We start from the raw sequence: 27,730 nt of genomic DNA, 5'->3' as shown, positions 1-27,730 counted from the left end.
ATATTCCACGCAATAATCAACACCATTCAAGTTTAGACGTCTTTGTGGGGTGGTATCTAAATGTAATTCGTGACATACAAAATCCAAAAGCCTTTCTATGCGAAGAAATACGAAGATAAAATGTTTCTCTTTTCACAGTTACACACAAGATGACTAATTTGAGAAACGCCAACATGGCAACAGAGTCATATCCGAGACGCCGACCTCTATAAAGCATCTCCCAACCGGCGAACGAGTACCATGTTTCCGTGGACATCGACATGGGACAAAGCCACAGGGTACACCTGGCCAGGCTGGATGTCTTCGAGGGTCAACCGCTGCATACCGTCGTTGTCCCTATCTGGGCCAGTGGCGTTGAGACTGAGCACATCCATCACCGCAGTTTGCTCGAACCAGTCAAGCCGGCCCGAGACAAGACCACGGCGCCTGTCGATGCGCGAGACGGTCAAGTGGAGATTTGCAAAAGGTGTCGATGTAGTTGTCTCGGTCGCCTCGCTATCCTTATCGGTTCTGCTGGTTATGCGGGCCTCTTCGCCGAGCCACGCCCTCACCATTGCTTGCAGGATCCACTGGTCACGCCCAGCTTGGTTATCAAGCGACCGAAGGGCGCGTTCACGCACTCGAAGTAGCGGCAAAATATCCTGTTCCATCTGCGTCCTTGTAAAGGGCGGCCCTGCTGGAGACGAGGCCTTCACTGGCGTGGCGTTGCTCTCGCCGTCCTTCATCTCGGCCAAGAGCGCGCCTTCAACTTGCCAATGAACTAAAAGGTCGGAATACCGGCGCAGCGGGCTTGTCGCCTTGGTGTACCGCGCCACACCCATAGTGACATGAGGCACGGGCACAGCCGTCATGTCGTCGGCTCCCAGCAGCCGCCGAAGTTCGCGCAGCGAGGCATCCTCGGGCCGCTTGCCGGAGACTAGGGCAGGGTATATTTCGTCCCGCGTCAGCTCCCGCAGTCGATCGAGGTGGCGCACCGCGTCGGGTTGGCCACGGAAGGGTACTGCAATGTTGCGTTCGTGGCACCAGTTGGCGGCCACCTCACCCGCCAAGCGCATAATGCTCTCCACGAGACGGCTGCCGGCAGCAGAAGACGCGGCTGCTGCGGCAGAGACTGCATCGGCACCTTCGTACCAGATGCGAATATACGGGTCGCCGGAGGTTTGCATTAAGGATGCGGGTGTGCTGTGTTTGCTGTTTGTCGAAGAGATCATATCCGCAGCCTTTGGCGGGCCGGATTGCGCGGCAGCATCTACAACGACCACATTGGTGTTGTCCAGTGACACGTCAACAGAAGGACGTGGCCAGTACAGCGGCATGGCGCCATGGGCGAGGCGCACGGCACGGAGTGCGGTTGCTAGTGTCGAAAGCGTTTCGAGATCCTCTTTCTGGTCTGGCGTGAGTTTGTCTGCTGTGGTCATCGTGCGTGCGGCAGGGGAAGAGGGATCAACTTTCGTTGTGGCTGGAGGCGTGCCAACTGAAAAGGAGGATGTTGTCCACGGCAGCTCAAGTGCCGATGGCTCAGCCAGGGCATCAATGTTATTGTCACGGATGGCTCGCTGTTCGGCTTCGGCGACAACGGAAGAAACTTGGCTCGGCGCAATAAAAATGACGCGGCCGAGACGACCAGGTGTGATCTTGGACTGTAGCACATCGCCTTGCCGATTGACCCTCGCACTGAACGTCAGACAGGGCTGGCCAGGGCCCAAAGAAAACTGCTTGCGCACAACGTCGTCAGGGAACATGCGCTCATGGTGGCCTGGCAAGTAGGCTGTCTGGGGCATCCGTGCGGCCTGCTCGGCGAGAGCACTGCCCGGGCGAATGCGCGAGCCCGGGTCGGCAACATGTGCATGGATCCAGAACTCATCCGGGCAATCTGCGATGCGCTCAAGCGCAACGCCGTCGTCAATATCGGCAGCCTCTGGGGCATCAATACAAAAAGCAGTCAGATCACCCCAGTCCCGGCGTTTACCCTCGAATATATCTTCAGACAAAGGGGATGCGGTAGAAGCAGAATCAGTGGCTGAGAAGTCGAGGGACGGCGATGGCAGCTGCTCCAGTGACCGTTCTAGTCCACCTGTACGGAGAGGCGGGATATCCGGCAAACCCAGTTTATAGCGAGCAGGAATGTCCCACGGAGTTACCCAGCCGACTTCTTGAAGGAACGTCCATCCAGTGGACATGACAAGGAATTGGCACTCTGTATACCGATCGAGCGCGCGGAGGATGGCCGACCCGGTGCCATGCAGCCGCGACGATGGCGAGAACCGCTGCGAGCTCGCCCAAAGGTGCATAAATTGAAGAATCGCAACGTCTGAAGGACTCCACTGCTCAAAGTTGGAGTGTACATTATGTTTCGGATTTCGCTCTGCGGTGCCAAGCATGCCATAAGGCGACCAGTCGCGGGTCTTCCGGCTCCGGTCAATGCTTCTGCGTGCTTTTAGAATAAAACTGCCTAGCGTTTTCTTGGCCAAGGCCTTATCGCTGAGCTGACCACCAGAGCTGACACGGTCGGGGTCTTCGTAGAAACTGCGAACGATTCGGTCCACACCATGGATGATATCAATGTCCTCGCGAGGTGCAATCGCAAACAAGCAAGAACGACTGTGGCTGTGCTGCTTCTCACCAGTATCAACGGCGGCCGGCGACAAGGCATCGTCTGTCTCACTGGCGTTTCCGAGGGTGGTTGTTAACGGGCGGAAGGCAAGGTCATTGGAGGCAATTGAACGGTAGACAGCGTACATGGCGGGCGCCGTAAATTCATCCATACCCTCAGCGCCACTGCCACGGCCCCTCAAATTTCGAATGGGAAAATGGTGCCGGTGGTTGTTGTGCTGTCCACGGGGACCTAGGTGTTTATAACCCTGGCGCCGAAGCAAGACTGACGCAAGCTGATCGAGTGTCATGTATGTCTTGCGATGCTGTGGAGCCGAGTCTGAAGTGTTTCCAGAAACTTTTCCAGAGGATTTACCAGGGTCCTGTTCTGAGAGTTGAAGGACGTCAAAAGCGTTGTCAAGTACACCGGCATGAGCCATGTGGATGCCGGCAGCCTGCTCTGCGAAATCGGCCATCTTCTTGAGCAATCCAGCACCTGCTTCGCGAGAGGGTCCCAGCTTAAGGTCTTGCAGCATATTGAGTTTCGAGTCAAGAGCCGCAGCGTCCGTCCCCCCCGCGCCGCTGGAATCAGTCGTCGTCCCTTGCAGGGCCTCCGACGGCAGCGCTGCAATGAGAGGTGCCAGGTCGTCTGGGGTTGCGAACCGTGTTACAGCAAACAAACTGCGCACGCCCGAGCTCACAAACCACTTTCCCGTATTTGTGTAAAAGTGGTCGACGCCGCGGAAGTTGCCTAGACATACAGCCAGCAGCTGCACTCGCCATGAGTCCGTGCGGATCTCGATCAAGTCGCCGGCGCGAGGCGCAACGACACCATACGGGCGTGCAAGCAGCGACGGTGCGTCGTCTGGGTCCCCTCCAGCACTTCCCCAGGGAAGAACCTGGTCGGTGTCGTCTGTAACATCGAGGCTCGTCTCGCCAGTCTTGATCTCAGCTAGAGTATGGCTCTCGACACGTGTCAGCGAGTTTTCCGTGGTACCCAAACGGGCTGCATCACGCGGTATCGGCCGGGCAGTTGCCAGGTCTAATGCAACAAAGTCTCGGAGCTGCTCGCGAATCGACGGCACGCCACGGGCCCCCCGCGTCACTTCAGAGTCAGACGTCTGGGCCATCCACGCCATCCTCGTGGCATCTGAGGATTTCTTGGAGGCGGCCATGTCGTTTTCGTCCACGCGGGAACGGAGACAACGGGCTGAAGAAAAGTCCTGTTAAAGCGTTAGAAAATGACCCGGAAACAATTTCACGGACAGAAGCTCCCTCATACCCTCGTTGCACATTGCCGCTCGTGGCTAGACCATGATCGCGATATTGACGCTTGTGTTGACGATGCCGCCCGAGCAACACAGTTTTGGCAGGCAAACACACGCAATGCGCCTCTCCCGGCATAGGGCGTCATTCTGGGACACGGTGAGGTGCGAATTGGCATGTAACATAAAAAATCTCGTATGTTGCCAGCCCGTTCTGCTGTAAAACCAATACGCCGTTCGAAGCTCGAAGGCTCGAAATTTCTGCAAAAGGCTGAATGATGTCGGTAGCTCGCCCCCTAAACATTTTGTGGTTACAAGCGTTGATTGGTCCTGCCGGGCAAGGCTAGAGCTGCTGTGATGTCAGGCAGGGCCCCATCGTTGGCACCTTCCCCACAAAGAAACTTGCCTTTCATGGCGCCCTAAGTTGGGCAAGAGCAACTGGTGGCGCTGGGGGCCTAGCTTTTGGGCCAGGCCCAGTATTATGCGAGCCGTGTAATTAATGGCGTGAAGCGAACATTTGAAAAGGGTAGGGGGACGCGCTGGCGCGTCTCACGCTACATTCATATGACAAGACCTTTTGTTGAAGAGAGAGGAAGGCACGACACAGCACGAATATTGCGACTCGACCAGCCCAGGAACGCCAGGCAGGTGCGAGTTGCGATCGCCATTTCGTTTTACAGCAGCACGCTCTCTTCTTGAGGGCGGGCATTCCTCGTTCTCACCTTCCGCGTCCGCCCAGGGCCCTGGCGTCTCGCCGGCCATTTTGTGTCGCTCTCCCGATTGCACCTTCCCCATACCTGCCATCAGCGGCGGTGGACCATTCCACAGCTCGACCTGCCACGCGCTTGCCCTGACGAACTCTTTCGACCTCTCCCACCTTCCCTCCTTGTTTTGTTCGTGTCGTCCGTGTCGGCCGGCCCTTCCGCCATGGGCACGAAGCACCTGACGGAGGCGGATCGCCTGCGGGCGCGAACGCTCTTCTTCGATGCCGGACTGCCCAAGGCACGTATCTGCCAGATCACCGGCTTCAGTCTTAACCAGGTCAAGCTGGCCATCCGCGAAAAGACGCCCAAGACACGGTCTGGACGGCCCCCACGGCGACGGCTGGGTGCGGCATCTGCCGCAGCGGCGTCGAGCATGGCTGGCGAGACACCAGTCGGCGTTGCGCCGGACGCAGAGGATCAGGCGATCGTCCACGGACACAATGGACACGGTGAGCAAGGAGATGCCAGCGCACTGGGATTGGCCCATTTGTCGGTGCCGGCGCCCCCGCCGATGGTGGACGACGTGGCGGCTGATGCAACCAACGCGGCGCGCCGCTCGGGCAACCATATGCCGTCTCTTCACCACTATGGGCAGCAACAGCAACAGCAACAGCAGCATCAACAGCAGGACTCTCTCCACCATGGCCACCATACTGTGAAATGGGAGCCAGGGTACCATCAACAGGCTCCCTACTACGCGTCGTGGACTCAGCCAGTCCCGGGAAGTCCCAACTCTGCCGTCGGTGGCCATCGTGGATCTGCTACGCCTGCTTCGCCGACTCTACCATTGCCGACCACTTCGGGTCGTATGCTTCCAACGGTCGCGCCTCTAGGCATTCCGTCTCCATACTCCTCGGCCAACAGTCGTGGTGACGGCAGTGTCAGCGGCAGTGTCAGCGGCAGGGACGGGCGAAGCAGTGACGGTCACGATGTCTCGTCGTCAACGTCGTCATCGTCGCTTGCGTCCTCAGCCACGTCTTACTCGTCTATGTCGTCTTCTGTGTCTGGGGGTGGCTTTTCGCTACCTTCGATTCTCGCATCGGCGATGGGCCCGTGAACGGATAGGAGATGTTGCGTGGTCATATACCAGTCTCCAGTCACGGCATAGCATGCACCGAATTGGTGCTTTTGCCCTTTCCACTTGTTTTCTAACCCCCCTTTCCTTGCTTTCGTATAGCCACTTCTTTTCGCTTTGCTACCTGTGTTCCTCGGCATTATACCACCTCGTTCTGGGCCTTTCTTTGCACTACGATACCATTTTCTTTTTGCCATTCCAGCTACCTTTTTTTTTGAGTACTCGCAGCCTGTATGGATTTTTAATGTCTTTTTGAGCAGACTTCTATTAATTTGTTGGGTTATGGTGTATTCGTGTCTGTTTTTGCAGTGTCGACACACCTTTCATAATTCTATATGTTATGTTCTTGTACATTCTATTTTATAATCTTATATTCTATCTTTTATATCTTCGAGCGTGTTTTGTTGTGTATTGGCATGTTTTTGTTCGTTTTGTAATTTTCAAGTGTTTTTGGAGTGGGTTTTATATGTTATATTTACTCATCTACAACGAGACATAAAACATTTCTGTCTCGTTTTGTTCGATCGTGTCCGACAAGAGCATTGCTCCCAGTGGTCTACCAGGACTTTTACAATGCGTAATTGTACTTTACGTCGCAAAAAATCAAACAAGATTTTATGCTTGAATTTATTTCCACATCATAGTTCCGTCGCCAGATGCAATACCCTTCAGCCAGCTCTACCACTTTTCCCTCTTTGCTCTTTCTACATGTCTTGGCTTTTTCCAACGTGCGGAAATTGCCAAGGACCCAGAACAGATCGTCCGATTGTCCAGAACGAGTGTGGATAGGAGATGGGACGACCCAAGCAGGCTGAAAGCAAAAGTGATGACAAGGCTCGCGATTGCCAAAGCGATGGGCATGACAGCTGGGCTACCGAGTAGATCTGGTAAGAGATGCAGGGGTTCGTCTTCTCAACCCTTTCACTCCAATATCGAGCAGTGGACGAACCCTTTTGCAAAAAAGAGCCCCGTAATTTGCGCGTTCTCACCAACGCTACGAGAGCATTAATTTCATGTCGGCGCTGTTCTCTTTCGGATTCGATCGACATTGAAAAAGAGGACCAACCTCGTTCGCGATCCTATCCCCTGGACCGGGGAAGGTGGGCTTGGGAAAATTAAGCGAAAAAGAGATTTTGAAAATAAGAGGCAGAACACAGCAATTCTTTAGAGCAGTGCCACCTGTAACGAGCTTTTCCGGAATTTGCTCTCGAAAAAGCCAGCCAGTCAAGTTAGGCCACCGCGTTCCCAGCCATGTTGCAACCGCCGAAGCATCGTCGCTCGCTTTACTGAATAGATCAGAGTTGCACCAGCTCCTTTCCGCGTGGCGACCGAGTCATGCTATGTCACGGTCTCTACTACAAACATAGTGCCGCAACAGTTGCGCTTGGACACAGTAAAAAATACGGTGTGGACGACAGGGGACAAAAGGCGGAGGCCCGTGTTTCCATGTACTGATTTGCTGTGACGCTGGACGTGGACCAAAGACGGAAAGAAAAAGGGGTTGGCCGACGAATAAAAAGGCGCATCTCGAGTGACAGTTCCGCAGGAAAGTCGAGGAACAACGGGACGGGCTCTGCTAATACTCTAGAATGAGTGTCGCCGAATGCTAGATGAGAACCCCATACGTCGTAATTACTCCGTAGTCATTACGAGATTTGCTTTGCATCCCCGTTCTGATTTGTGCGTAAGTGAAATTGGCAGCGAATACGAGGTCATCAGGCCCCATCAAGCAGTAATCATTGGCATATGGCACACGTATGTGTAGACACAGAAAAGGAAAAGGAAACGCAGGGAGAGCTATTTCGACTCAGTGACAGACCTGGCAAGGAAAAGTCGAACTCCGCTGGGTATTGCAACTCTCTTGTATTCGTGTGCTTTTCTTCGGGAAGGAGAAGGATAGTTACGAGACGCAAGAGCACGCGACATTAGCGCCCCCTGCGCTTCCTCCCTTCAGCAAAAACGCGACTTTTGCGGTCCTTTCCTGGGATGACAGTTTCGGTGCCTTAGCCGTCTGGCTGGTGCCCGTCTTGGGCCCGCAAAACACACTGCAGGAGGTTCCCTCGGCGCATTTTCTGCAAACACAGCTCGCGAGCCACGCGCTCAAGGTGGAGGAATGCTGTGGAGAGAAAGACTTTTTGTGCTTTCCAAAAAGGAGAGAAAAATACAGCCAAAAAAAATTAAAAAAAAAATTAGCACCGGCGTTTCAGGTGGTTCTACTCGGCAGACGTTTTTTCGACAATTTCACGATCCCGCAGCCCACAGAGCCCCCTAGTAATTCGCAATAAGATAAGATACATTGGGGATATTAATGAGAACGGACGTGCCTTATTTCAGCTTCTTTCAAGCTAGTGGCTACAAGACCCCAACTCCTTCCTATGGGGCGCATTATTTAATGGTTTATTAAAGATCAGGGGCCGAGAGAGGAGAGAGAGGGAGATGGAGAGATGCAAAGAACGGCGTTTGGTCGGCGTACGGAGGTGCATTCCGGAGAAGTAAACAAACCCGGCGACTTTGAGAAAGCGAGGATATCCTTTTATAGGGCGTGAGGTGCCCGATTCCGCAGCACATTGGGGCTGCTTTAAGGTAAGCAGAGTCCTAGATACCCAGCCCAAGGCAAATATGTTAGTGCTCATACGTCGCAGAGTCATGACACGCTGGGTATGGGAAAGCCCTGGAGACACATTCCGCAGCCAAGCTAGGGGGCGTTCGCAACGCGTTCTTCATCACAACAAACTGGCTCGGCATTGCAGTCCTGTACATTCAGTCAGTGGCCGCCATTCATAGCAGTCGTAAGATACGAATACGTATGTGGACGGACATGAACCTTATGTACTGTGCAGTACCTTGTATGTGTACGATCACTAAGATACGTTCCGGTCGTCGTTGTTGCCATTGTTTTGTTTGCTGTGTTTTGTTGATCGTTTCTCTCCGAAGATCGATTGTTCGAGGCCGGATCGACGGGTCAACCATGTTTGTATTCCTCTGCAGGGCCCTTTCTTTGGTACCCGTTTTGTTTTGATATGCGCCCCATCCTTTTCTCGTTCGCACTCGAGGCACTCAATTTTCCATGAATTCTCTTTCTTTTTTACACACACTCTGGTCTTCTCTCCCTTTCTCCCATCGTAACGGACATAGTTACGGAGTCTGATCCGCATCTGTCCACCACAAACGCAAGTGGCCTCACGACTATGTACTCCATATGTCCAATGTAAGGGATACGGCACGTTTCACAGACTGTGTCTGGCCCGAAAGAGGAGCAGAGTGATCACGGAACCCTACCCGCAAGCTTCCTGAGGGATGATGCTTTACTCCGTACATCTCTCGGCATTCTTTCGTTATCGTGGATGCTTGGCTTATTTTTTACATCTTGGTTCCCGCTTGTCGCAACGCTCTAAATGCTCTCAATTGACGGCGCTGGTTTCCAGTCTCAGCGTCCCATTTAAAGGAAGGCATCGATCGGGACTGCGTCCATTTCGCAAGGTTTGATTCGCCAACAGGGGAGATTAACAACAGCACAAGAAACATATGAAGAAATAGCAGTTGCTCCGGCTGTATTGACAAAGGGTGTGCGCTTCGTCGTTGGCGGACGGCAAGCCTTTCAAGCAAGATATATGTGCACATGCACAGAGAGATCCGCCAAGGAACCGCCACGCTCTGCGGGGAGCGCCATGACGGCTGGATACACAGACCGTATGACTCGAAAGTGGATGAGGAGCCTGACCAGGTAGTTTGTAGAGGATACTTGTGCGAGCTTTTGTGTTCCAAGGCTTCCTTACCGGTACTCCAGGTACGAATTATTAAGATTTTGCTTGTGGCTTTGTACCTTTCTCGACCTTTGTTTGTTGTTCGGTGATTTGTTTTCAGTTTATGGTGGTTTGCGAAGTGATTTGGTCGAGTCACGAAAGGAAAAGTAAGTTCCAGCAGAACCCGAACGAGGAATGGACGGGAAAGACGAGGACCCAGTTTTCCAGGGGTAACCACCCAGGATTTGGCTGACTTCTGTGAAATTAAAATGAGCAGCCACCAATGACCGGGGTCGTGCCTGCACATCTGCATCAAGGGTGGGTGAGATGGGCAGGTAGCGCGGAGCTAATGTCGCTTAGCTAATTTCCCAGTCCTGGCCACTGACGGGCGACCGAGAGCCACCAGGAACCAGAAGCAAGCTCCCGACGCTGTCGATAGTGCAAAATAGGCGGCGTTGACAGACGTGACGTGCATTACTTCGAAGAGATTCATGAACCGGCAGGTGCGTCTGGCGAGCAGCGGCCACGTCCCCCTTTAAATCGAAAGCGTTTATACGGGAAGGAACGGGGATGCCTGTGGCCAAGATTGGTCTCGTCAGCAGAAAAGGGCAAGACCTCAAAAGACCGAACGCACTGTGCCTCGCAGCTCCTTCTGTATCCATTTTGGGCTTTGCAGGGCCACACGCTCCACTACCTCCTGATCTTGGCAGACCCGCGTGTAGTTTCTTTGCTCGGACACAGCCACGGGACACACTGGGGATGCTCTTTCCAGGTCTTTCAGTTGAGGCGACAAAAGCAAGTGCCTGACTTGTGTTGGCAAGAGAATTCGCGCCTGCGACTTCTGCTCTAGCAAAGCATCGTCGCACCTTCCTGTGCCGGGTGGTGGGCAGCGCCAGTGGCAAGAGCGTGCGCCTTGGGAAATGAGCATCGCCAGTAGACGGTCACGGCCGGTCTTTTGGCTTCATTCATGTATATTTTTTTCGAATGCCGACAGCCTCCGTACAAACCGTGCACCACCACACGAACCTGCACAGCGCTATCAGTACTCAACTTGCCACACAACTTGCTGCCTGCGCAGAAGTAGCTTTTCCCAATGTCGGTCAAACGCCACCGGGGTCCATCCCCTGTCCACACCACCATGTCACCGTTAGTGCGCAGCTTGAGCTGCCAACGCGAGCAAGGGCCGCCCCACAAGAACGGGCGCCATGCAGCCAGAAGAGAAAAGAAAACAAGAATCCAGGAACCCACAGGCCGTGAGGGCGACATTGGACAATCCATTGCAATCACGTCCAGCACGTCCGCGCCCAGCCCTTGGCCGTCCTGGCTTGCACAAATGTTTTCGGTGGAACATTGTGGGTGTTGTGGGCTTTCAGCGACCTACCATGCTCCGCGTCAGCGTGTGGTGTGTGGACGTTGTGCTGGGGGTTTGTTTAGTTTTTCCTTTTTCTTAGATCCTGACCACGGCCTTACCTGGCTGGCTCTCACGGGCTCCCGATGGCCTCGATGGCGCTGCCATCCCCCTTTTCTCCTCATGTCTGCTTCCTGTCAAGGGAAAGGCTTCTGGATGCGTCCAGACACTCCGGTACTTACTTCGCCGTCCACTCGGCCATTGTGTGGGATCATCGCGAGGTCGCACTCTCCGCGCAACCAGACATGCCTCCCACGGCCTCTGCATTCCCTCTCCTCTCTCCTCTCCACCCTGTCCTCGACCGCCCCATAATAAGGTGCACTCATCGTGGGTGAGAGAGGGTCAAGAGGTGTGGGTGTCTTGTTCTAAAATGGTTTAATAGTATTGGCGCCCGCCCACCCTCTGAATCTCTCTTCTGGCTTCCCTCCCTTTTCTCCTCTTTTCCCTTTTCTTCTTTCCTCCTTCCCTTTTTTTCTTCTTCTCCCTTACCCTTCCTCCCTCCTCCTTTCCTATCATCGACCGGATGTGGTAGTCAAGTCTTCGAAAGCCCCCTTTGCTTTCTGTCACTCGTTATACTTGTTTTCTGCTCAACAAACCGCTTCACTCTTTCAGCGGGCGCTCTTTTTTTGCTTCCACTTCTCACGATCAATACATACACGCCAAACGACCGTTTCGGTAATTTTCACTTCTTCTGCGTAATTCAACATGAAGGCTTCAATTCTGGCAGCAGCTGCTGCCCTCGCCGGCGGCGTCAGCGCCAACCGGGTTCACCACCGCCACGCGGCCGCCCACGACATGTTCCAGAAGCGCGGTCACGCCGAGGGCGAGGTCTGCACGACCATCGTCAGCACGATCTACGGCGAGATGAGTACGTTTTGCGCAGCACCCGAAATCCGCTGGCCCAATTTTTAAAAAAAAGTCTTGGCGTTGAGAGACACGTGGAGGACGTTTTGTTATTTGACAGTGGCATCGGCTTTGATATTTATGAATATATCTCGACCGTGTAAGTCGTAACGGGATGGATGGATACTGACTGCAGTCAACAGCCTGGCACCCGACGCCCGCGTGCAGCGATACCACGACCACGAAAGTCACCAAGACTCATGCCGTCACGACGACCGTCACCAAACCCGAGACGACAGTGACGAAGCCCACGACGACCGTCAACCTCGAGACCACCGTGACCACCGAGACGCCCTGCACCGTCCCGACCATTGTCGTCCAGACGTGCCCGACCCCTGGCACCTACACTTTCCCGGCCACCACCGTCGTGGTTACCGAGACCACTACCGTTTGCGGCGCCGAGACGACCTCAGTCCCTGCCGGCACTCACACCCTCGGTGGTGTGACGACTGTCGTCGAGACGGAGACCACCGTGGTCTGCCCGGTCGCTACGACCTCTACGCTCCCCAACGGCGTTGTGACCAGCATCATCCAGGAGACCACCTACGTCTGCCCCTCGGCTGGTACCTACACCATCGGTCCCGTCACCACTGTCTGCGCCACCGAGACCGTTGTGGTCATTCCTGTCGTCACCACCTTCTGCCCTGGCACCTACACTCGCCCGGCCGTCGTCACGACTGTTACCGAGACTGACGTCGTTGTCTACTGTCCCTTCAGCATCCCTACCACTGCCCCTGCTCCCACTACGACCCCTGCTCCTGCTCCTGCTCCTGTGAAGACCACTTCGGCCGCTCCTGCGCCGCCGAAGTCCACGACCTCTGCGGTCGCGAAGCCGCCCACCACGCACAGCGGTCTCGGTGGCTCTGGCGACCAGTGGGCCATCACTTACACCCCGTACACCAGCAGCGGCGGCTGCAAGTCGTCTTCGCAGGTCCTGATTGATCTCCAGGAGATCAAGGCCAAGGGCTTCACCACCATCCGTGTTTACTCCACCGACTGCGACACCCTGCCCAACGTCGGTGATGCCTGCGAGGCGACTGGCCTGAAGCTCATCATTGGTGTCTTCATCTCCGAGGTTGGCTGCGACAACGGCAACCCTGATGTCGCTTCCCAGATCGCTGCCATCAAGGCCTGGGGCAAGTGGGAACTTGTCGAGCTTGTCGTTGTTGGTAACGAGGCCGGCAACCAGGGCTTCTGCACTCCCGAGCAGCTGAAGGAGCTGATCGTTGAGGTCAAGGAGATCATCGTCGAGGCTGATTGCAGCGTCCCCGTCACCACCACCGATACCGTCAACACCTGGCAGGACACCAACTTCTCTGGCGTTCTCTGCAGCGTTGTCGACGTTGTTGCCTGCAACTCTCACGCCTACTTCAACGCTGAGACCGTCCCCTCTGAGGCCGGTTCCTTCGTCGCGGGTCAGCTCGAGATTGTCAAGAACATCTGCGGTCTTCCCGGTTACGTCATGGAGACTGGCTGGCCCTCGCAGTGCGTTGCCAACGGCGTTGCCACTTGCTCTGAGTCTGACCAGGCCAGCGCCATCTCCTCGCTGAAGGCGGCTCTTGGCAGCCAGGTTGTCTTCTTCTCGTACTCCAACGATGACTGGAAGGACAATGGCTCGTGCGGTTGCGAGCAGCACTGGGGTTGCGGTCAGCTCTTCTAAACAACTCATTAGTCGAGCCTTTTGACTACTGCCCATTTGTTTATAAACAGCGCTTCCCTTTCCACCGCCACGGCCTGCGGCCTGTCCTCTTTTCCACCCCACCCCTTTATCTTCGCCCCTCCTACAGAGCGACGTTTCTTCCTGTATATGAATGAACATTTATTTTCTCTTGGTCTTCTGTACAACCTCAAAATCATATCCCGTCCCTCTGCCTTCCCCTTCTATGGGACGTCCACACGTTTTTTGTGCATTGTGCGCCACGTGCTCTTTTCCAACTTTGCGTGCATGTGAAACGATTGTAAACTACGACACACAGCGAAATCTATCTCTCTCTCTCTCTCCCGCCGTTTAATCTTATTTATGGGCCCAAGCCAGCCCGAATCCTTTCTAGCCAACAGAACGCATTAGCGTTTTCATTATTTTTCTTTTGTTGAATTCTATCCGAACATGTTAATTTTCTACTTCCTTTTCTTTCTTGTCTAATTATTTATGAACGAAGCTGCATTTGGCTGAATGAGACGTCCTCTTTTTTCCAGTACGGGTCGTACGTCAGTAGTGCTTGCTTGTGATGTTATATCAAGGTATTGCGATACCAAACCTCGTAGTAAAAGTACATATAGCTTTGTTGACCGTTAATTATCAGAATTCTTAGACTGATGTCGTCTGAAGGTCAACTTTGTGTAAGTCGATTCGCTGTCAAGTGCAACATCCTAATGACTAACATTGATTGGTTGATCCCACCAATCGGAGGCCGCGCACAAAAACACTGAGTCCGTCGTACCTGCAGAAGTTCTCCGCGTAATAGCGGCGTAATGAAAGCAGGGACCGTTTTGGTAGGTCATGCGACCGTTAAATCACCTTGCCAAAAATTGATTCTCAGGGCTGGAAATCAGGCAGGCGCGATCGCCGATTCTTCGAGAGAAAAGACAAGAACGTTTCGGAACTTTACTGAAGTATCTTGAACCTTCCCTCGCTTGCCCACCATCGCTCTTGCCTCTCGCAGCACTTATAGGACGCGCTTTCCCAATCCGCCACGAAAACGATCTATTACGCCGGACTGCTTCTTCCAAAAGCAACCGACCCCAACACATTACTGGCGCATACGACGTGTCACTCTGGAAAAGGCGGTTTCAAAGCAAAAAGTCGACTTCACATTGAGGTTCAATTTTCGGGCAAAACTACGTGCGATGCGGCGATAGCAGCAGGGCGGACCCAAATAACGCCGACGTCATTCGCTTTCTCCACCAAACTGTGCGTGACAACACATCGTCGCCTGCCATGAGGGCCGCAATGGTTTGCGGTTTCGCCCTCCATATCGCGTCGCTACTCGCAAGAGAAGATTCAGGCCAATCTGTCCTTGGCGACCATGACGACATTGACCGCTCTGGCAGTGGTGGCCGCAGTGGTGACTTTCGCGGAGTGACAGAGGCACGACCGGCTGCTGTTGTCCCAGAGGAGACGGCCACGGCAGCCGGGCCTGAGCGACCACCTGCCCCTTTGTCGGCACCTGAGTCGGCGCTGGCAGTGCCATTACCCGTCTTCTTGTCGCTGGAGCGCTACGCACGGATGGTCGATGTCACGTACTGTGTGGGCATGACAGGCTCGGGCATTTCACAACCGTTCTCTTGCGCTTCACGATGCGCAGACTTTCCTGAGCTCCGGCTCGTCGCGACATGGAACACGGGCGTCCTGATGCGCGACAGTTGCGGTTACATTGCCGTCGATGACAGCGCCCGCGAGATCATTGTGGCGTTCCGCGGCACGTACAGTATCGCCAACACGGTTGCCGACCTGAGCACGATCCCGCAGAAATACGTCCCCTACGAGCCAGGCGAGGGCGAAGACGAAGACGCCGATGTTGCCAGGCGAGCCAAGTGCACGAACTGCACGGTCCACATGGGTTTCCTGGCCTCCTGGGAGAGCGCGCGCAGTCTCATTCAGCCGATTGTCGCCGAAGCCCGGCACCAGTCGATGAACTCGTCGCCGCTGCTCGCTGCCCCAGCCGCCCCCTACCGTGTCCATCTCATTGGCCACTCTCTGGGAGGCGCCGTAGCCGCTCTTGCGGCGCTGGAGATGAAGGCTGTCCTTGGCTGGGAGGATGTTCAGGTCACGACCTTTGGCGAGCCGCGCGTAGGCAACCTCGGATTCGCGAAATTCCTTGAAGGCGTGTTTAACCTGCGCTCGAACACGGCGACAAAAGAACCGAAGGAACCGACTGTGGCGGACGCGTACCGCCGTGTCACGCACAAGAACGACCCCGTCCCGCTACTGCCGTTGTCCGACTGGGGCTATCGTTCTCATGCAGGCGAGATTTTTATCACAAAGGTGAGCCTGTCACCAACACCAGAGGACGTCATACAGTGCCGGGGCCGGAGTGACCCGGCATGCAGTGACGTGGACGGCGAGCATGACGGCTCTGGCGAAGAGACGTCCGCTTCGACGCGCAAAGGTATTATCCCGCCCAATCTGAAGCTATGGGAGCTCTTCTTTGCACACCGCGATTACTTCTGGCGCCTGGGTCTATGTCTTCCTGGCGGCGATCCCGCGGACTGGGGCGGCGAGCGGTACAACTACACCAACGACGAGCTGTGAACAAATGAATATTTGGTTCGGCACCGTGATTTCCAATCGTTTGTGTTTACTTGAGTCTATTTGAAGGCGTTTCTTCATACCAAGCATGTATTCCCAGCGTCATCGGTTTCGAGTCTTTCCTTTTTGCGCTGTATATATCTAGTGCTCTACTGCTGCTTACTGTTTTTTTTTTTTTTGGTCCCTCATACACCAAGGTAGCTGAAATTGCAAGGACCAAAAGTATGGAGATAGCCAAACATGTGTCACGATTACGTTTGTTGATAAGTTCGAACCTTGATGTGGTAGGTGAATGACGTAGCGCGCGCTTCCGCTTCCTTGATATTAGAGTCCACCCGTGCAGGACGAAGACCAACATCAGCGCCGCTGGCCTGAAGGCAGGACAACGCGGGAGCCAGCCCAAACAAAACAAGCCTGGCATCCTTCTCATAGCTGGTCGTGGTGGTACTGGATGTTTGCTTTCTTTGTTTACCTCGCGCCCCGTCTTAGCGTTTGTGTTTGGTTCTGCCTTGTCACCTGTTTACAGCGTTGCGTTTGTTCTTTATGAGCGAATGACAGCCGCTTTTTTGGCTAGTTTGGTGAGTTTTGACTGATTGGATGATAGGCTCCTGTTCTGTGGTAGCCAAGCAAACACATCATTTCCCGCTTTTGCCGTCAGCATTGTATCAACACGCCTTGAACCAATCTGCATGGTCTGAATGGCCTGATAGAACGTGGCATGCAGGCTGCCGCCGTGAACCGTACGGTATGGGGTGGGAGCGTGACGGAAAAAAAAAAAAAAGAAAAAAAATGAGCGAAAATAAAAGGAATTGGCTATAAGTGGCCGGCGGCCAAGCTGGCGGTGATGACATGTCCTCGTGACAGGCCCCATCATACCCACATCTGAGCCCGAAAAGGCGAAAGCCGGCCCAAAGGTGGGTGTGGTGTGCGTTGAGAGACACGCCGTCGCCGCATCCGCCTTCAGCCTGGGCCCTGCTTCCTCTTCCTGGTAAAGTTGGCTGTGCTGTATTGGAGTATCGTTGCATGCTGCAAAGTTGTTGGAAAGTCTGCAGAAAAGACGCAACGCTCTGTCCAAGTCGTTCAGTTTCAACAAGCATGGACTGGCGTATCACTAGCGAAGACGTATCTCGCCGACGTATCTCGCCACAAACAACAGCTGCCGAAAATGCGGTGCGAATCAGGAGCTGGCAAACAAGACAGAACTGCGATGTTCGCCAAAGAAAGTCTTTTGGATAAGGGAACAAGGCTGGGGCACATCCTGGCCGAGGTCGCGTGTTTGGCGCAATGACCCACCATCACGAGACGACACAGGCAGGTGCGATCTAGACGTACAAGTCTGGGAGAATAGGGCAGGAACAACGCTTCAGTCAACTGCCTTCATTGTTAAGAGGTTGCAATTGTTGATGTGCCGTGCGTTTGATATGGAAAAGCACGCGGGCGAGACTTGGCCTCTTGACTGTTTGCATTTGTTTCAACTGTTTCACGTCTGTTGTGTTGCTTGGCGCTGCCTTGTTTCCCACCTCTCCGTTGTTTTCGTTTCGTCTCCAACGCTCTTTCCCGCACAGCTGTCAACTGCCCCGCCCGCTTTCACAGACACTGCCTCTTGCTCAACGTTCCCGAGCGCGACGGGCAAATGCGGTAACGGCTGTGGTCTTGTGTGTTCTGGACGGCATAGATGCGCCCGGCTCTTGCCCTGCTTTGCCTGTATTCCTCACCGTTTGATGACCCCACTTGTCCTGGTTGGCCTCTCGCTCTCAATCTTCGTTCCTTCCCTCAGTCTCGTCCTGCCCCAAATACGTCGTAATATTCTGTATGTGCTAAGCCTAAAACAACCAAAGGCGCTCAGGCCCATCTTCCTCTGTCTGTCGTTGGTCCTCAGGGCCTAGCCAGGACCCAGTCCAGGTACTTTTGTGCTAGACACTGCTCGCAAACGGCCTCTCTGCCTGCACAGAGGTCGCACCGCGGAAGGAAGCCTATTAGCGGCGTTTCCACCAGGAGGCCGCGACCTCACTGCTGGCTGGCCATCTCCCGTGCCTCGAACCTTCCCTCTTCGCTCGTTGGCCAGTCTTCGCTCGCCCCTCCCTTTCGCACTGGCTCTCTCCCTATCTCATCTCCCCCCTCCTTTCCGTTTCTTGCGTCGCTCCTGCAGTTTCTCCGCCAGCGCAGCAGGAACCGCCCCATGCACACGTCTCCTTCCCCCTCGCAAGTTGGTAGAAAGTAGAAAATAATAATATTAAATTGACTACGAAAAAATACACACCACTTGCTGTACAACAACCCCCCTCCCCCAAAAAGGACTTCATCTCACACAACACAATCCTCATCTCAACGTACCCAACTCCGTCCACTTCGATCTCCCCCACCACAACATCTTTTCTTCTACCGCCGCCGATTTACATCCGCATCCTCCCTTTTTCACTCTCGACACAACTGTCCTCGCCGTATCCAACAAAGCCCTTTTTCCCCAGCAGACTCCTCTGTTCCAGATAAGACGAAACAATGGCAAGCGAGGTAAGGACATGCTCCCTCTCCCTATTCCCCCCCTTTCGACCCCCAGGCCCTCCCCGGCCTTGTCTTGCATCGATCGGCCTGTATTGCACCGGCACGGCCTCATGTAATCCGTTTTATGTCTGGCCACATCGCCTGCCAAATCCCACCCCACGCGTCCGCCTGGGCAACGATGGTTATCTTTTCCTGTCTCCCGGCAGCATATTATGACAGACACCTCCACGTCGAAGACGATGCCGTGGAGGTTCAGGCTCGCCTTGCCGATGTCTCCCATCTCCAGCGTCGGTGCTTAGTTGGCTGTGATCTGGCCTTGGTCCGGCAGCCGCCCGCGTTTGAAAAGCTGTCTGCTAACATTATTATCTCTCTTTACTAGCGCGACAAGTATGTTCCTACACCCCTGCCTTCTAATCACACATTCGTTTGTTTGTTACTCCGTACTGGAATATCGAGAACGAAACATTTCCGGCCTCAGCCCCTCCCATGGCTGCCGCAGCACACCGCTGTGCGCCTTAGGGAGGGGAAGCAAGGGGACAGGGCGAGAAGTGAACGGAGAGAACGGGAGATTCTGCGCCTGATCGTACGCAAGACACAGATGCTGACTTTACGCTTTTTTTTTACAGCAAGACCTTCCTGGCTCGCCTATGCGAGCAGGCTGAGCGTTACGATGAGATGGTTACCTACATGAAGGAGGTTGCCAAGCTGGGCGGTGAGCTGACTGTCGATGAGCGTAACCTTCTCAGCGTGGCTTACAAGAACGTTGTCGGCACCCGCCGTGCCAGCTGGCGCATCATCTCGTCCATCGAACAGAAGGAGGAATCTAAGGGCTCCGAGAAGCACGTTGGCACCATCCGCGAGTACCGTGACAAGATCGAGGCCGAGCTGGAGAAGGTCTGCCAGGATGTCCTGGATGTTCTCGACGAGAGCCTGATCCCCAACGCTGCCAGTGGCGAATCCAAGGTTTTCTACCACAAGATGTGCGTCCCAGAAGCTGCCTTTAAAATTATAATTTTTTTTGTGATACCCCATACCCCTGGGTGTGACCGACCGTCCTCTTACTAACTGCTGGGCAGGAAGGGTGACTACCACCGCTACCTGGCAGAGTTCGCCTCTGGCGACAAGCGCCGCGGTGCCGCGACGGCTGCCCACGAGGCATACAAGAGCGCTACCGACGTTGCCCAGACCGAGCTGACCCCGACGCACCCCATCCGCCTCGGCCTGGCCCTGAACTTCTCGGTGTTCTACTACGAGATTCTGAACTCGCCCGACCGTGCGTGCCACCTGGCCAAGCAGGCCTTCGATGACGCCATTGCCGAGCTCGACTCGCTCTCGGAGGAGTCATACAGAGATAGCACCCTGATCATGCAGCTCCTGCGCGACAACCTGACCTTGTGGACGTCGTCGGATGCCGTCGACGCCGAGACCACTCCTGCCGAAGCCGCCAAGGAGGAGGAGAAGGCTCCCGCTGCCGAGACGGAGGAGTCTGAACCCAAGGCTGCCGAGCCCGAGCCGGAGGCTGCTTCGTAAAGCATACTTCCGCCCCCCTCTCGACCTGCTTTAGAATCCTAATCCCATATCTGAAAAAAAGAAAGAATTCTTGAACACAGACAAGCGCTACAATGAAGACGGCCGGGCCGGATCTCGATTAGGAAGGGACTGCGTTCGCGATTGGTACTCTGCCGAATGCCTGCCAGTTGGGCTTGTTTCAGCCTGTCCTTTGTTACTTGTTCTCTCTTTCTTACACCTCCCCTTGTTTTTGTTTCTGTGTGGTTTCTTCGCTTCTGTCTTGTCCTTTCTCGCGCGCGTATTTGTTTACCAATATGGTTTATTTTATTGTTTTTGACCCCGCCATATGGTCTCTGTACACCAGAGAGTAGCTCTCCTACATTTCGGCAATACCTGCCTTTGCCGCCAGCTTCTTGCTTGTGGACGGAAAGGGGGAGGGATGCAATGCAGAAGAGGCGAGAAATGTAGGGGAAAACGTTGGGTGTGTCAATGTTCCAGTTGACACCGTTCGCCAGTACCTGCGGGAGAGGAGTGTGGTCATGTTTTTTTTGTGTTTGTTTCCTCCTTTCTTCTTTTCTTATCAATCTCCCGGTTTCCGGGACACAACGGGGCAAATCCGGGTTCTTCCAGGAGCAGCTCACCCAACGACAACCGAGATGCGGCGCCCACGACAATCGCTCTTCTTCTCCTGGTCCCGATGATTTCTTTTGCTACACTATCGTCTTTCCGAGATATATCCTTTCCTTAAAGCTTGCCCCATTCTAAACCTTATATTTCCCATCTCTCACTTTGCTCGTCTTGATCTTGCTTGGTGTGCATGTGTCTATGTTTACGTAAATCGTTTGTACGACGGGGCTGCCTCTTCTTCCTTGATACGCAGAGAGACAGACGTGGACGATTGATGCCTACGTCGGCTTGTCTTTTTGGTTCAACCTAATTTACTATCATTGTATCTGACTTTATATGTGCGGCGAGAAGTCCAAAATATGCAATGGGCGGGTTTGCAGCTCTGCATCTCGTCGCCCCCAGCGTATCTGTTTCCATCCAACCTTGTATGACCACATCAAAGCTCTCTCCTGACTCAAGCCATGCTTCTTTCACTTGACTCGCCGGGTATCTATGCCGGACAAATGCAAACAAACTTTGTGCTTCCAAAAAAGACCAAACGACCAAGCTACACAATAGAAAATAACAAGGAGAAGATACTAATGAGGGACAAAACGGAAACGTCCGCTTCCGATGTAATGCAATGCTTCGTCTTGACAACGCTACTTGGATAAGCCGCTATACTGTGTTGTGTAATAAATATGGTTGCAACGTTCGAATTTCGACGTTCGGATTTCTTCCTTCTGCTGGGTCTTGTACCTTTTGCACATCCTTAAAACATCTTGGCTAGGCGCGAGCCTCGCACTGGCGCGGGCAAACATGCAGCAAACCGATCACGCTCTAAAGAAAAAAGTTAGCACCATGACAAGAAGATTTCTTAAGAAGCCTAAGACAACGAGGGAAGAGGAGAGAATAGCACTACTGACCTGTTTCCTTGTCGAACAAGATGGAGATGTCGTCGTGCTCGCCAGGTAGGTCGGGCATGTCGAGACACACAAACGCAGTCTCACTGTGGCTCATGACTCGGTCATCAGCATTGCCGCCACCGCCACCGCTAGCTCCGCTGTCTGAACCGCCGCCTCCATTGCTCGAGTCGGCAATTGGAACGCGCGGAAGCGGGAACTTGGCATCGTCAAACTTTATTCCAGCCTTGCTGCCACGGCCGAAGGCCTCGAACACGTCGGTTCCCTTCAGAACGAAGCTCATGCAGTGGCCGTAGTGGAAGTCCTGGAAGAACGCTAGAAGCTGGACGACCTTGGTGTCTGGGTTCGCGACCACTTGAATACGCGTGTGTCCTGCTTCCCACTTTTTGTGGATGGGTACAACCATGCGGCGCCGTGCAATGCCAAATGTCGTGGCCACGCCATCAAACAGAACCTTGTAGCCCGTGATGGCTTGCTGGACAACGTGCAGGTCTGTGAGGGTCGAGAAACGCAACGCCCGGCACGTCGGATAGGACTTGGCGACGCGCAGGCCATCAGCCAGGCCGCGGCCAATTTCTCTCGGCACCTGCACGTCTGACACCGCTACGGTAAAGTCCTGCTGCGCCTGGCGCACGAGGACCAGAGATGTGTTGTCCTGTACATCGAGGCGGATCTTGAGTTCGCCTGGGGCTGCATTAATACGGTCGACCACGGTGCAGTCGCCAAATTCAAAAACCATCCGCAGGTGCTCGGCAAGGACGGTAGGTGGTTTCGTTCCATCGAGACCGTCATCGACGTTGATCACCCGCAGTCGCTTGAACGCCAGTTGTTTGAAAGCTGCGAGAGCCTTGTTGCTACTGGCGCCGGCAACCGCACCACCCTTTGATGCAACGCGCATGTCTAGTGATGAGAAAGGAACATCAGCGGTAACTTGCTCGTCGGGCTGCAAGGCTGTACCAGTTAAGAGGCTATGAAACTCGGCGCGCTCGTCAGTATGGCCGAAGGTGAGGACCATGCTGCCCTTTGTGCGGTTATTTTCGAAGCGTAGCAGCAACGCCGGGTCGCCCTGGTCGCCCCGTAAGAAACTAAACTGCACTGGCACGTCCGGAAGGTAGGAATGAGATATGCCGTACAACGTCCGGGTGCGCGTACCGGACACGACAGCAACGCGGAATCCTCGGTGGTAGTAGCGCCGCCCCGTTGCCGCGTTCTCTTGTAGCGTCTTTGAGAACAGAGCCACATCACAGTCGGGTACAGCCTCCTTGGGGAAACTGCCGGTTGGCGCAGAAGATTCAAAGTACTGGAACGCCTTGAGCGTTGAGCGGAAGATGGGGTTCTCGCCACTGCGTGGGTAGAGCTGACTATGGATCTTGGAGCCAAAATCATACATGCTCCACAAAAGACCATAGTCCTGCTTGGACAGTTGGATGGCAAGAATGAAACCGCGCGGTAGCCGGACCTCAAGCGAATAAAGATCGGACCGCCAACGTACGTCTTCCCAGTTGGGCCCTGGATTCTTTCGACCTTGAACACGTAACTGCACATTTTCATTTTGGCTGGAGACCACAATCTCCAGCATTGCAGAGCTCTGAGGGCGAGCCACGCTCAGCATACAAGGAAAATGAAATTTGCTCGACGGGTGCGGAGACGACTCTCGGTCTTTCTCCATCAGATACACGTCTGCCCACATCCGGCTGAAAATGAAGTCATCAGCGGTGTCTGCAATGGGCAGTGACTCGAGCATTGCCATCCGAGGACCAGAGACGGGCGACGCAGCCAGACTGGACGTCCAGTTGCCCTGCAAGAGAGCGATAATATCGGAACTGACAGGGGGGTATGTCGCCCAGATTGTCTTATCGATGATTGCTGGAAGGAAGGCGTCCTCAGGCGGCAAAATATTGTTGCGTTTCATGGAAACGGCAAGCTTGCGCAGGTTGTACAGCAGAGCCGTACGGACCTGTTCAGGCTCACCACCAGCAGGCGAAGGCACATCGAGCAAAATCTCGCCAGCTAGCCAGTATGACTTGGCCAAGTCAGCGAAGGCCTGCTGCATAGCAGCTTCGTTGGCCCGCGATACTGGCGAGTCGGCACCGGGACCTTGGGCTGACCGCTCTCGAAACGCATTCTCGAGACCCATTCTGCCGATGATAAACCACCACAAGGCGGCGCGGGCCAGTTCCTCAGCGGAACTGGATGAAAGAGGGTGTATTGTCTCAGATTGCAAGCGGAACAACTCGAACAAGTGGCGAGACCGGGCAATAAACGTATTAATAGCGTCATCTCCAGCAGCCTGAACGACGTCGTGAAGATCGGCCATTGGTGGTCGAGGCGAGGTTGCAGAGCCACCAGACGTCGCAGAGTAGACCGATGCAGAGTCGTCGTCGTGCTCCCTGTTCGATAGTCGGCTGTTGGCATTTTGGCGGAAGGAACCATAAGCCCGATGCACGGCAGAAGTTGGAGAGGCCATCGACGGGGGACTGTACTCCTGTGCAGCTTGCCTGGCGCGAGAGGCGAAGGAACTGCCGTCGGGGGTGGACGCCGTTGAGGGTGGTGGTAGAATAGGGGAAGCCTCTGTGTTTTGGGGCGCGAGAGCCGGCTGCGTAATGCCGTGTCGGGGGTTCCGCGGAGGCGGCAAAGAGGGCGGTGGTGTCATCTTTGTGGGCGAGTACCTGATGGGCGATACCGGCTTCTTTTGATCGACTTCGGGGCTCGACGGCGGGCTGACGCCATCTCGTGAATTTTGGAGCAGAGCTCGACCCTCGGCCTCACGCATTTCTGCTTGGTGAATCTCGATAAACGACCGGCGTTTCTCATCCCGGCCTAATGACGGATCACCAAGGAACGGATCAACTGCTAATTGCCTGGCGGGTATCTTTTCCGGCACGGCCTGCGGTTTCCGTTCCGGTGAGACGCTTCGGTGGTCTTCCCGCGGCGACGGCTCAGAGATTGTAGAGTAGCCAGTCTGGGTCCTACGAATGGGAGGTGGTACGAAGTTGTCGCTGTCGAAAGGTCGTTGCTGTTGTTGTGGAGGTGCATTTTGGGGTGGGATTGGCGGTAGAGGTGATCGCAAAGGCAGGGAACGAGAAGACGCGGCAGACATTGGTACAGAGGTGTCGGAATTCGGCAACGGAGCGACTTGCGGGCGCGCTTGCCGGACACTGTTTGTCCGTCGCCACCTGCCAATTTCCGATGGTGGTATGTCGGACTCATCACCACCCTCGCCAATAATCTCCGGGTAGGTATCGACAAACCGAACCGCCAGGCCCTTAACGCCGGGGCGTCTCTGCTTCGGTGTGTAGTGGCTGGAAGATATTGGGCTGTGAGATGCACCTGTAACGGGGACGGCATTAGGATAGCGCGATATGGCTCGTGTGTCTAATTTGGTCAGCTGGGGCGGTGCCGAATGTGCCACTTGGAAGCCGTCGAATGAAGGCCTCGCTGTGGTAGATGAGCGCGGAGAGGATGCGCTCGGAGCCGCGCTGGACGGCCCGTGCAGAAAGGCATTGATCTCGTCGTCGCCGCCACTATCACGCAGCTCGTTGGACGTTTTGCGGTCGCGGCCGCCAAAGAGCTTGCCCATTAGGCGGCCCTTGCGTGACCGCGGGTCGTCTATGCCATGCGCCGCGGCGGGGCCATGGTCTCGGTCCATAGCAGGTTGCTGCCGAACGGGGAAAGAAGGGAAAGAAGGAAAATCTGGCGGGTGTTATCGAGATTGTATGGGTGCGGGGGTTTATAGTTGTGACTGCAAAAGGAGCCCGCCTTTGTCATTTATATTATGACTTTCTGAGCTTGCATGAGAATGGCCGTCATGAGAGGAAGGAAAGGCGACCGGTGGTGCGTTAGAGCGGTCAAACCGGTCAAGGACGAGGCCGTGCAAGGGAAGGAAAGAAGAGCCAATGTCCTCTGCTTCTTATTCTCTCGAGCATAGACTGCCGAGTAACTTCACAAGATTGCGGAGGCCTGTGTCGAGAGCCGCAGCAATGACAGAAAGCCACTGCCCAGGGTCGTTGGGGTAGAGGTGGTGAGACGGTGCTCGAGTTCGGCCACGGTCGACAAGGGCAGTGCCGACAATGCGAGGGTCCTGCGGGATTGTTGTCGTCGTCCAGAATCTGCTGGCCGCCGCAGTCGTCTTTCTGGGCCAATTCCGAGAAAGAGGCTGGATTAAGCAAAGGTCCGCGTGCTCTCGGCGCGGGAGTGTGTGCGGGGGAGGGCGGGAGATACGGTGAACGAAGACAAAGAAAGGTGCCCGACCAAGTCGGGTGGGGAGACGGTAAGGGTTCGTCGAGATTGCGGTTCAATGTCTAGTCGTGCGTTGCTGAGGAGTATGGAGTGGTGTGAGTTGGGTCAACTGTGTTGTGGGCAGTAGACCTGTGAATATGTTTTGATCGGGTGGCTCTTTCTTGTGCGGCCCCACTGTGTACGTCGTACTTGTTGTTTCTGTCGCTCGATCGCCCTCCTGGGCTGTCCTTTCCCTGCTCCTGTTGCCCTCCTGCTTTGTTTCAGGACAAGACAGCCAAAAGAGGGAAACTGCGATGGGCGAGGCTTACAGGGAACGAGGGAGGGGTGGGAGGCAGGAACAGGTCACCCCTCCTTTACTCCGCTCTCCACTATTATTTCCCTCTAATGAGGATAAGATATGTCGCAGACCTGTTGTCCTGTCGCTTTTCTAGACGTTTTATGGAGCCGTTTGAGGCAGCGACAAAGTACGCCGCAAGATACCGGTATCTGTCTGGTCTTCGATTGGTGTGGCCAGCTGGAGACCATGTCGTGAGATCCAAATGTGGATGTGGAATGCCCAAGGAAGGATGTTTTGTCGCAAAAAGGACATCCGAATGCAAGAAGGGACTAGGGGGAAGGACGCGACCATGTACACTCATATGGGCTGAAGATTAAAATAGCCATGCCCGAGAGGACAGGAGCGGAAGCTACGATGCAACAGAAAAGCGGAATACCTAGCAGGAGCGACATATCATTATAGAGGAATGTTGCCACTTTGGGCGGTGCCAGGAAAGGGAGGCAAGAACGACGTACGGAAGTCCGTCCCTAGGGAACAGAGAAAAGGCCTGTTATACCTTTTAAAATAGGATGCAAGGAGTTCACTCCGTACGACGTCCGAGCCCTTCAGATAGCCATATCTGGTTTCTTGTTCAATTCAACGAGCATCAACACATCCAGCACCCCTAATCTACCCAGGCCACCGAACCGGAAGCCGTTTAGATACCTCCCGTCCAAAGGTGACAGTTAGCGAGGTGCTAAATACGACAACCGACGGAATGTCCTCTCCACTGACAACACAGGTACCGCAAGCGCCATTCGATGGCCAAAAGGGGAGCAACAAGAGACGGATTCAGGGTCGAACACGAAAGCTGTGGAATGCCAAAGAGCCCCCTTTGCAAAGACACTTTGTAGTTGGAGGTTGTGGTTGCTGTATCATCTGGCTGTATATCAGCATTTGGAACTACGGCAGATATTCGATATGGACGATTGTCGCAGTTACGATGTCGTACCGCGCAGGTGGCCTCGCAATGCGCCGCTCGCATTTTCATTCACGTTCCAGTTGGGCAGTGGCTGCCCTGTTTGTGCCCTGTTTGTGCCCTGCTTAGTCGTGCAGGTCGTTATATCCCTTGGATGTAAATATTGGGCAGTGGACGTTATCTTGAGAGAACCCAGTCGAGCCAGTCAGCCAGTTCACAATCCCAGTCAGAAGGAGTCCAGGCTCGTGCTTGTCTCTCGATTTAGCCGTCCGCTAGTGTTGCTCCAGTGCCTGTCGCCAGGTCTTTTCCAACCGGTTTTGGTCGTGCAAAGATGCCCTCTTTTACAGCATGTAGTGAAACGAGGCTGCTAGCCAGGAAACAAAGCATGGTGGAGGAAAGGTGGCAGCTCGACGGGTGTAGCATAAAAAGCCGACAGACGAAGATGATAAAGAAGAGACGAAAAGGAGAAACGGGGCGCTGCAAGGACTGACAGCCGCGTTCTGGGAGGGGACCCTTTGTATCCCCGCTGTTCCGTCACACAAATCAGAAGGAAGGCTGGGAGGCAAAAGACGGGACGATCCACCTTGATGTACGAAGCTGTGCCTGGCTCTTGACTCGATGGAAAGCAACAGTCGCTCGGTGGCTCAGTTTTGTTCCCGCACATACACAAGTCTCTTTAAGGTTCCCAGTCTTCGACTTGCAGTTTCTAATGAATTC

At 54.5% G+C, this 27,730-nt stretch overlaps 6 protein-coding genes across 6 annotated transcripts; 4 read left to right on the top strand and 2 right to left on the bottom strand.

The window, feature by feature from the left end:
- Positions 1–206: 206 nt before the first annotated feature.
- SPBR_06451 (mitochondrial exoribonuclease) lies at positions 207–3,767 on the bottom strand (the record flags this gene model as incomplete). Its single annotated transcript, XM_040764707.1, has 1 exon — positions 207–3,767. The coding sequence occupies one exon, from the start codon at positions 3,765–3,767 to the stop codon at positions 207–209; it is 3,561 nt and encodes a 1,186-aa protein (XP_040616491.1).
- A 1,017-nt stretch (positions 3,768–4,784) lies between these two features.
- On the top strand, positions 4,785–5,678 carry SPBR_07683 (uncharacterized protein; the record flags this gene model as incomplete). Its single annotated transcript, XM_040765937.1, has 1 exon — positions 4,785–5,678. The coding sequence occupies one exon, from the start codon at positions 4,785–4,787 to the stop codon at positions 5,676–5,678; it is 894 nt and encodes a 297-aa protein (XP_040616490.1).
- Positions 5,679–11,552: 5,874 nt separating this feature from the next.
- Positions 11,553–13,410, top strand: SPBR_06946 (glycoside hydrolase; the record flags this gene model as incomplete). Its single annotated transcript, XM_040765202.1, has 2 exons — positions 11,553–11,715; positions 11,894–13,410. The coding sequence occupies 2 exons, from the start codon at positions 11,553–11,555 to the stop codon at positions 13,408–13,410; spliced, it is 1,680 nt and encodes a 559-aa protein (XP_040616489.1).
- A 1,290-nt stretch (positions 13,411–14,700) lies between these two features.
- On the top strand, positions 14,701–16,002 carry SPBR_07330 (extracellular triacylglycerol lipase; the record flags this gene model as incomplete). Its single annotated transcript, XM_040765584.1, has 1 exon — positions 14,701–16,002. One exon carries the CDS (start codon positions 14,701–14,703, stop codon positions 16,000–16,002), a length of 1,302 nt encoding a protein of 433 aa, XP_040616488.1.
- A 2,677-nt stretch (positions 16,003–18,679) lies between these two features.
- Positions 18,680–20,031, top strand: SPBR_07289 (tyrosine 3-monooxygenase/tryptophan 5-monooxygenase activation protein; the record flags this gene model as incomplete). Its single annotated transcript, XM_040765543.1, has 3 exons — positions 18,680–18,792; positions 19,128–19,481; positions 19,578–20,031. 3 exons carry the CDS (start codon positions 18,680–18,682, stop codon positions 20,029–20,031), a joined length of 921 nt encoding a protein of 306 aa, XP_040616487.1.
- A 1,503-nt stretch (positions 20,032–21,534) lies between these two features.
- SPBR_06440 (uncharacterized protein) lies at positions 21,535–25,188 on the bottom strand (the record flags this gene model as incomplete). Its single annotated transcript, XM_040764696.1, has 1 exon — positions 21,535–25,188. The coding sequence occupies one exon, from the start codon at positions 25,186–25,188 to the stop codon at positions 21,535–21,537; it is 3,654 nt and encodes a 1,217-aa protein (XP_040616486.1).
- Between the last annotated feature and the right edge of the window lie 2,542 nt (positions 25,189–27,730).

The sequence above is a fragment of the Sporothrix brasiliensis genome, assembly GCF_000820605.1.
Source record: "Sporothrix brasiliensis 5110 chromosome Unknown Cont20, whole genome shotgun sequence".
Lineage (NCBI taxonomy): Eukaryota > Fungi > Ascomycota > Sordariomycetes > Ophiostomatales > Ophiostomataceae > Sporothrix > Sporothrix brasiliensis.
Note: the sequence above shows the minus strand (reverse complement) of the source record. Positions and strands in the feature narration are given on the sequence as shown.